Source organism: Lactuca virosa, chromosome 3 (assembly GCF_052849685.1).
Source record: "Lactuca virosa cultivar CGN04683 chromosome 3, Lactuca_virosa_CGN04683_v6, whole genome shotgun sequence".
Lineage (NCBI taxonomy): Eukaryota > Viridiplantae > Streptophyta > Magnoliopsida > Asterales > Asteraceae > Lactuca > Lactuca virosa.
The window spans coordinates 5,427,234-5,436,468 of record NC_136428.1 but is presented as its reverse complement, the minus strand read 5'-3'; the positions used below and the strand labels follow the sequence as shown (position 1 = coordinate 5,436,468).

At 35.1% G+C, this 9,235-nt stretch overlaps 2 protein-coding genes across 2 annotated transcripts; both read right to left on the bottom strand.

Moving 5' to 3' along the window:
• Positions 1-1,717: 1,717 nt before the first annotated feature.
• LOC145163267 (uncharacterized) lies at positions 1,718-2,137 on the bottom strand. The gene has a single exon (XM_079082102.1). It carries the CDS (start codon positions 2,135-2,137, stop codon positions 1,718-1,720), a length of 420 nt encoding a protein of 139 aa, XP_078938228.1.
• A 671-nt stretch (positions 2,138-2,808) lies between these two features.
• On the bottom strand, positions 2,809-5,527 carry LOC145165145 (beta-fructofuranosidase, soluble isoenzyme I-like). Its single transcript, XM_079083816.1, has 5 exons — positions 5,096-5,527; positions 4,906-4,914; positions 3,912-4,768; positions 3,667-3,828; positions 2,809-3,533 (listed from the first exon to the last, which is right to left on the bottom strand). The coding sequence occupies exons 1-5, from the start codon at positions 5,505-5,507 to the stop codon at positions 3,033-3,035; spliced, it is 1,941 nt and encodes a 646-aa protein (XP_078939942.1). The 5' UTR covers positions 5,508-5,527; the 3' UTR covers positions 2,809-3,032.
• Positions 5,528-9,235: the final 3,708 nt, after the last annotated feature.

Here is a 9,235-nt window from a genome sequence, read left to right as displayed (position 1 = left end):
GATTAATCAAGTACACTGCAGTTTTCACACACTCTCCCCAAAAAGCGGTTCCAACTCCTGATTGAAAATATAGTGCTCTTGCCACTTCCAAAATGTGTCTATGCTTTCTCTCAACTAATCCATTTTGTTGAGGTATAAGCAATAGACTTTTGATGTAAGATTCCTTGTTCTTGAAAGTATAGTTGTACAAAATTATTGGAACCAAGCTCCATTGCATTATCAGTTCGAACACATTTAACCACAACATGAAATTGGGTTTTAATCATTTGAATGAAAGCTTGAAGCAAACTAAAAGCATAACTCTTTTGATTGAGTAAATGAATCCCTGTATGACGTGTGAAGTCATCAACAATGGTTAAAAAGTACTTATAACCATCATGTGTGTGATGTTTATAAGGTCCCCATACATCCACATGTTTTAAGTCAAATAGAACTTTAGAAGTAGAAACACTATGTGGGAAAGGCAATCTAGATTTCTTAGCTTGAGCACAAGTCAAACAATGTTCATTAGAAGCATCATTGGCATGTGAAGAAAGAGAAAATAAGGATTTGAGTTTTAACAAAGGTACATGACTAAATCTGTTATGCCACAACATATTATTGGAACAAGAACTGAATACATGAGAAAATGTTCTAGGAAATAAACTAGAAACAAAAAAACAATAAGAAAGATTTTGCTTAAGATGATGAAAATCAAAGACATATAGATCATTGATTCTTTTCCCCAAAATTCCAAGAGCTATGCTACTCTTCGATGAGGGGTCTTGCATGAGATAATTCTCATCAGTAAACAAAACAAAAGTTTATAGTTGGGAAGTGAGTTTTGTAACAGAAACAAGATTATACTAAAATGATGGAACGAACAAGACATTCTGCAAAACAATAGAGTCATGAATTTGTATATCATCATAATGAGAAATGGAGAGATGATGACCATTATGCAGCCCAATTGAATGAGACTGTGGAAATTTAGACATGGACAAGAAAAGATCACTGTTAGAGCACATATGATCTGTGGCTCCAGTGTCAATGATGAAAGATAAATGTGGCTGAAGGTATGCAGATGATTTATACACATTAGAAGAAAAATGTGCAAAAGAAAAGGGTTTACCATTAGAATTCATGGCTCCTTCTATCACTGATGAGTTGACAAAACAAGAAACAGATGGTTGAACATTTTCTTGATGGAGCAATTGAATGAGTTGTTGATATTGTTCTTGAGAAAGACAAGAAACAGATTCAGTGGTTGCAAGTTGAACAGATGACTTTGGCTCCTCCTTTTTGGACTTTGTAAACTTGAAGTTTGATGGAAAGCCATTTAAGCGATAGCACTTAGATTTGGAATGGCCATTTTTCTTGCAGTGAGCACAAACAAGGGATTTCTTTGAAAAAATAGATGATTGACTATTTGAGACATTCATTACAATGGCATCAACACTAATAGCAGATGGCAGATTAATATCTCTTTGGCGTTCCTCCTGGATTATCATTAAGTAGACAGTTGAAACAGTAGGTAGGGGCTTCATCATCAAGATCTGACCTCGAAGCACTTTATAGCTATCATTTAACCCCATTAATAGTTGATATAGTCGTTATCATCCAAATATTTGAGAATACCTGCAAAAGCAGCATAGGTGCATTCCAGAATTCCTTGAACTATACGAACTTCATCCCAAATCTACGTGAGCTTAGTGAAATAGGTTGAGAAATCATCTGATCATTGAGATAAGGAGTAGAGTTGTTGTTGAATCTGATAAATGAGAGCACCATCAGATTGTTCATATCGTTGAGTTAATTCTTTCCAAATTTCGTGAGCAGATTGAAGAAACAAAACGCTTTCAGCAATATTGCGATGTAGAGAAGTGAGAATCCAACTTGTAACCATGGAATTAACTCGATACCAATTGGCATATGTAAAAGATGTAGAAGATGACTGAGAAATGGAACCATCAAGAAATCCAAGCTTATTCTTGGATGATAAAGCAATGATCATAGATCGTTTCCATGCTGAGAAGCCAACACCAGAAAAAACGTTTGAAACTAAAACAGAGCTTGGATTATCTGAAGATCCAAGATGATATGGATTGGAAAGATCAACAAAATTAGTTGAATTGGGAAAATTTTCAGATGACGACATGATGAAATGAAGAAATAACAAAGAATGATTCGGTCAATTGAATCAAACGAATTGAAATTTGATAAAGATGCGGAAGAAAAGGATCAAATCTGATACCATGTTCATGTTGACATAAGATCGGTTTGAGAGAGAGAAAATGAATGACTGGAAGAGATCTTCTTCTCATTAACTAACTCAACAAGAACTCGACTATTACATATATGTACAGAAAATAAAATTATACATCAAAAGCTTCTAACTAACTTGTAACAACTAGAAAATAGAAAATGACGAAACTACCCTTGGTAGTTACAAATGATTAACTGTCACATTAGCTAAGTTGTGATACTAGCTAACATTTATCCACTACGTCTATGTAAAACTTCTAATTTTAGATTTAATTAAAAGTGATTAAAAAAATATTGGTTGCATAAATTGAGAAAAAAATTATTGGTGCATAAATCGGGAGAAAGGAGTATTTTTGAATGAATTATGTAATTAACATTTTGATATATATAATTACATGGGGGTAAAACACATAAAACTAACAATATTTTGAAATGTCATAATTTAAAAACTAACATTTTGAAATATATATAATCGCCAGAGAGAATATCACATAACTACTTTTTCTAAAAGTCAAACCACATCCATAATACATTTAAATTGTTGCTACTGAAATAAGGTACAAGTATAGAAAAATAACCTAAAATTTAAAAAAATTATTTACACAGTATAGTTTACAACAAGACTCTTTTCTATGGGTTTTTTATTTCTTTTTTTGTTTTTCTCATATAAAAACAAGATACCGAAATTATCATCACAAACAAAAGGAATTGAGGGATTTGTTTTCCCACTCTTGAAGGACTTTAAACAAGTATAGATTATAGAACAAATAAATAGATTTAACATCTAACTAAACAAACGCAGAATTCATTTGCCATACGTTGACTGAAACAGTAACTTTAGTGGCGGTAGCGTTGTTAAACAAGAATAATTGAGCATTGTTGTTGATCGCCTTTGTTGGATAAACACGCGAAGTAATACATGTCCGTCCCTCTTGAGCAAAACTTTCAACTATCGAATGATCCACCAATATTCTCATTGACAACTTTTCACCTTTGAGAACTGGGACAATGCTCCCATAAATTGACTTATCGACATCATTAGCATTTGATGACCTCGATTGATCAGCACAAAAGAACGTTTTAAGATTCCCATCAACTCCTTTTACAATATAGAAATACACAGGGGTGTGTTCAGCTAGACCTTCGTTTGCAAGGACTGAAAAACCGAATGGTCCCAATGCACCACGTTGTGTGGCTCCACCGCTTTTGGCACAATCATATGAAGTATCAGCTCCGTTCAGTACCTCCATTGTCTTCTTATCCACTATAAATTCAGCCACGATGTCTAGCTGTGTAAAGTTCAATACAAAGCCTTTTAGTCAATAAATAACCCAATAGTAGTGTTAGTGTGCCATATTAGCTACTATATTTTTATAAATGTTCAACGCTCATACACACAAAAAAAAAAAACATATTAATTACCTGAGATGCTGAAGGCAAGTTAAGAGGGATGAGTGAGCCGGCTTCTACCACGACATCCTTGAAAGCTGTTAGATTTGTTCGTAATCGGTTGATCTCTTCAACTGGCCATTGGATTATATTGTTTAGAGTTTTCTTATCAAACACAATTGTTCTAGGAACCCCCTGTAAGGAGAGAATATAATAAAAAAAATTTAAAAGTTTTTACCATTTGTAAGTTGTAACATTTAATTGTTAGGAAAACGAACCATGAGAGAGGCCCAACCCTTCCTAATGTCGGAGGCTTCGGTGTCTGTCTCTTTAATCCAACTCCACAAAACTCTTCTTTGTTTGTTTTGGTCGAAGAATGTTTTGGAGGCGTAATATATTCCATAATCGTATCTCAACCCAATGCCGACATCTAATGTAGGACTATCCGGGGTCCATTTTCCTTTGTACGCATCATAAGTACCGATGGCATAATAGTCATTTCGGTCAGCATCCATGCTGGCTTTGACAACATGTTTCACCCCAGTCCCATCTACTGACGTGTCAAGACCATTTTCGCCTAGCATTGATATCGGGTAAAAGTCAACGCATTCCCACATACCCGTACCCGGAACAGCATGGAGCAACTCGTCTAAAATCTCAAAGGTTTTGAAGTCCTCCGTGTCGTAAACCAACGAAATACCGGTTTTGTTGATTTTAGAACCGATTGTGAATCGCCATTTTCCGTCTGGAGTCTTCCATGCGGTTGTCGGGTCACGGAAATCATCATTATCGATACCGGGTGGTGGGAAGAGAACCGGGTTTCCTGGGTATTTGACCCAATTGATTAAGAGCGGGTCAGATGGGTCGGCCGGATACGCTAGGTTCTGGACCTGGAGGGATTCGTTGGTGGATCCGGTGTAAAGTACGACAAGTTGACCATCGGAAAGGATGGTGGCGGAACCAGTCCAGACACCCTCTTCGTCATACCACTGATCGGTTTCCATGGCGATGGGGAGGTGGCGCCAGTTGATGAGGTCCTTGGAAACGGCGTGGCCCCAAACGATTTTGCCCCACACCGGAGCTTCGGGGTGGTATTGATAGAACAGATGGTACCATCCATTGTAAAAAACCGGAGCTGAAAGTATATTTTTGAGATAAAATTGTCAAAAGATTGCTACCAGAAAACAAATATATAATTCACTTTAAGTTATAGAAAAATAAAGATGAAGGAGAAGTTAAGTTAATGCATAAATATACAATGGTTGGACTTACCATTAGGATCTGCAGAGAGAATCAGAATCCCCATCAGGAACAATATTAATGCCAAAGAAAACAAAAGAAGTAGTTATTAGTTACTAAACAAATTACCATAAATCATTGCTAACCACATTCGTGATGTTTTATTAAACTCTGAAATTAAGACATTTTGTTTATGTATGTAATTAAGAAAAAAATAATTTACCGTTCATCCAGTTTTTCTTGGGTTGGAAGTGAAAGGCAGTTCTTTGCCAATCCAACATGTTGTTGCTCCATGGATACGAATTATCTGCGCCCAACAATGGATGAAAAGCTTTCTCCGATACACCTTTCTCCACCCCACGTGACAACGGCGTTACCTTTTCCAGCAACACCGACGTGAAAGGCACGGCCTTGCTGTTCAAGTTTTTGTTAAGTACAGGCCCGTCTCCGGCGAACAGGAACCCTAAAAAGCTAACGGCTAAGAACACAGACAACAGAAAGAGAGCTGTCTTTATGTATGGGCGGATGGTGGGGTCATTTCCGGCTGGTTGATCACCGTCAGGCAATGGGGCGTAGGAGTAAGGAAGGGCGGAGGAGGTGATTGGGTTTTCAAGATCAGAAAGAGAAGCCTTCATATGAAATTTTATTGATGCTGAGGTGGATGTGATTTGGATAAAAAAGCTGACTACGATATTTATAGGAAAAATTTAAGGGAATAAAGATACAGATTTGAAATTTATTAATGCTGAGGTGGAATTTATCGAGTAGACGTGGTTCTCGCAAGATGTCGATAACAGTAGCGTGTTTGCATTTTTTTTCTTTAAAAGTTATATCATAATAACGTTTCATCAACTTGTATTTTTGGATTAGCGAAAGAATATTCCGTCGCTGTGTTTGCATGACTTTTCCGGCGGAAGTTTTTTCGAGTAATTGGACACATATGATAGAGAGAATTGAAAGTAATATGTTATATAACACAAATAAATGAGTCTACATTGCTATTTCTTAATTGCAATGCTACAAGTGAGTAGGGTTTTTAAATTAGAATGGTTTATATATACATCACTTTTAAAAAAAGGTGTGGATGGACGAGAAGCTACTATCTGTGAACTTCTATATATCACTTTCTAAAAATGTGAAATTGTATTCTACTATGAACTTGTTTGTAGTTTTGCTAAGCCAATTTTACAAGCAAAAACTAATATACGATTTTAAAAGTATTTAATTATCATTTTAATCTTAGATTAGGTATGTGTGAGTATTTTTGTTGCATTTTTTTTTTCACAAAAGGAGAAAAGGCTATTAATTTCAAGCACTAAATTGAACAAATAATCCCAATTATACTATTTATAAAATGAACATAAAATTCAACCATACAAAGAAATTGTTTTCCTTAATTTTGTAAGTTGGGAGTGTCGTCTTTAATCGAATGTTTGGTATAAATATACTTTTGGTGCCCAATTCGAAAATCTGAAGAAAGAGCCCAGTTCGAAAATCTAAAAAACGAGCATAACCAATTCAACTGTTCGGGTTTCAAACATTTCAAGAAATCAAAATAGAAGTTCAAAATTAAAAAAATCTTAGCCCAATCAAGAATCTTGTTGTGGTCATAATCAAATCTTGGTGTTGTCATCATCTTCTTCACCAAAAGAGAAGTTCCTAATATACACTACAAGAAATACCACCATTAGCGGTGATAATGACGATATATGAATTTCGCGTTTTAATATCCCCGCTAATGGTAGTAAAACCATGATTCGTGATCTGTATGATGGTTCCAAGGTTCACCCCATCCATTGATTACTTACATCTATCCAACGTTTGGTTTTTAATCCTCATACGTGGGTATTAGCGGCGACACCAATAGCGGCGATTTTGTCGCCGCTAATACCCTAAAAAATTGACCGCGAACATATTCTCTCCATTTACGACAAAGAGTCACCAATAATTCCTTCTATTGTCGCTATTTCCTGCCGTCGCTAAAACTCATCGTCTATATCAGGCCTTTCCTGTATCATTTCCATTTTATGCGACTATCTTTAACCCTTCCTTCGCTCCAACGATTTCGAACGACGAATCATTGATTGAAGCTCAATCCTCGTCGATTCTACCACCACGCCACCAGGAACCACCACTGACGACGGATTCGACTATACATGCGACGAAATCGATCATCAATGGCGACAATTTGTGATCCTCCTCCCTCATTTCTCTTTTCCTTTCTCTTCTAACTAAGATTTCCAGTTTAATTGCAATATTATTGTGATTTCAGTGCATATTGTTAGAAATAGTATCTGATGTCATTAACTGTTTGGTAATATTTCTAATAATATCAGATCATTTTGGGTTGGCCTCATAACACAAGTAGTTATAAGAAGATAGAGAAAAATAAATTATTAATTTATCAAGTAATTAATAAATTAGTTCAAAATTATTTTGTAATTAATTACAAGTTTCAATTATGTAAAGGGCTTGAATATTAATTAGTTCGTAAAGATTAATTGGAATATTCTAGAAGCTCCTAGAGAGTTGCACGAGACAGTTCTACTTATCCCTTGGATAGGGATAAGGCATATTTTTGAATAAAGTAAGGATTATCCTAAGAGATTGAATCACTTAAAGATTTATCTGATGCCTATAAATATACAAGTAGGGATCAAACCCTGACAACTGATTCCTTCTCAAAGCTGGTCATACTCTCTCCCTCTCTCCTCTTTGCCAAAATTATAACTCATCTCATAAGGTTATTTACTTTTCACAAAACCCTAATCTAGGATCAATCCTTATTAGCTTCTTGTAGTTGTGGGTCTGACTACATTCATAGGATTCTACTTTGGGTCCTTCATGTGTCGCTAGAGCTACCAATTACGAGATCGCAATCAAAGCAACAAAAAGGTTAGTATTCCATTTTTTGGTTAGTTTTGAAAGTAGGTTGCTTTAACTAGAAAACCTAGATCCTATGGTGCATGTAAACATAGGTTTGTGTTTTGTTTCTGCTGCCTTGATCATGTGTTTTGATGTAACCACCCAACTTTTCTCAATAAATATTCTGGTGATTTATCATAGTTTTTCTACAAAACGTGAGGAATTCTAAATCTCAAAATTAATTTTCATCCCAGGATATTATCGAGTTTATAATAAATCATAACCACAATTTAAAGTAACAAGGAAATATCAAAAATAAAATCTACTTCTAGTCTAAGTCCTTGGTGCTTTTATCTCCTCTCGTACAACGACTACAACCTGAACTTGCAACACATGAAAATATACATCAGACCACACGTCTGGTGAGTTATACATCATTCTATTCTCATGTCTTCATAATCTCTACTACTCTCTTCTCTCCTTCTCATACTTTACCATTCTTTTATTTCTTCTCATACCCTATAATTTTAATCTCATCTTCTATTCTTCTATTTCTATACTCTTTTATTCTATTAACACTTATTCTCATCCCATCTCATACTTTATTCATAATCTATCTTCACCCCCTTCTCATCTTATCTCATACTCTATATTCACTTTTTCTCATACTGTTACGCTATCTTCATCTTACCTCATGCACTTCTCTTACTAGGTCTACACATCTTCTCATCTCACCTCATATTCTTCTCATACTCTATCTTCACCTTTTCTCATACTCTATTCTTACCTTCTCATACTTTCTCATCTCCTCCTATCTCTTTCCATGCTCTTTTATCATTTCATCTAATACTCATCTTCTCTTATATTCTCTTCCCTTCTCTTTACTCTTCTCATATTGTAGTCTACTTCTCTATTCTCAAATTCTCATGTTTTGCCATTCTATTCTCATTTAGACCCAAACGATCTAATCACATATGATAGATTCATCTATCATATAGGAGGACAACATAGTTCTAACTTACAGGTGTACAATCATCTAGTCCTCTCACTTTGATCCCTTGCGGATTCTTTGGCAACTTTTCTTTTCTTGAATCCCTCGTGGATTATAATGATTTCTTACGGATTCTCTACTCATAATCATCTACAGATTACTTATCAAGGTTCTTTAGAAGAAACCTCTTACTTTGTTCCACTCATGGGAACCTTTTTCAATCTTCTCTAACTACACATAATTTTATTCCGGAAGGAATCATCATCTCATTCCCGAATGAATCATCTTTCTAGATTCTCATAATCTTTCATGTAAATGCTATAGTCTTACATATCACTTGTCACATAATGTTTTATCTTATCGTTTCATTAAGAGATCTTCTACTATCAATCTAGTCCTTAATTCATTAAGTACTCTAAATCTTCGTCTCATAACATGTTGGTATTAAACATAATACCATTATTATCTAAACATACATACATACTCATTCATAAGAATATAAAATAT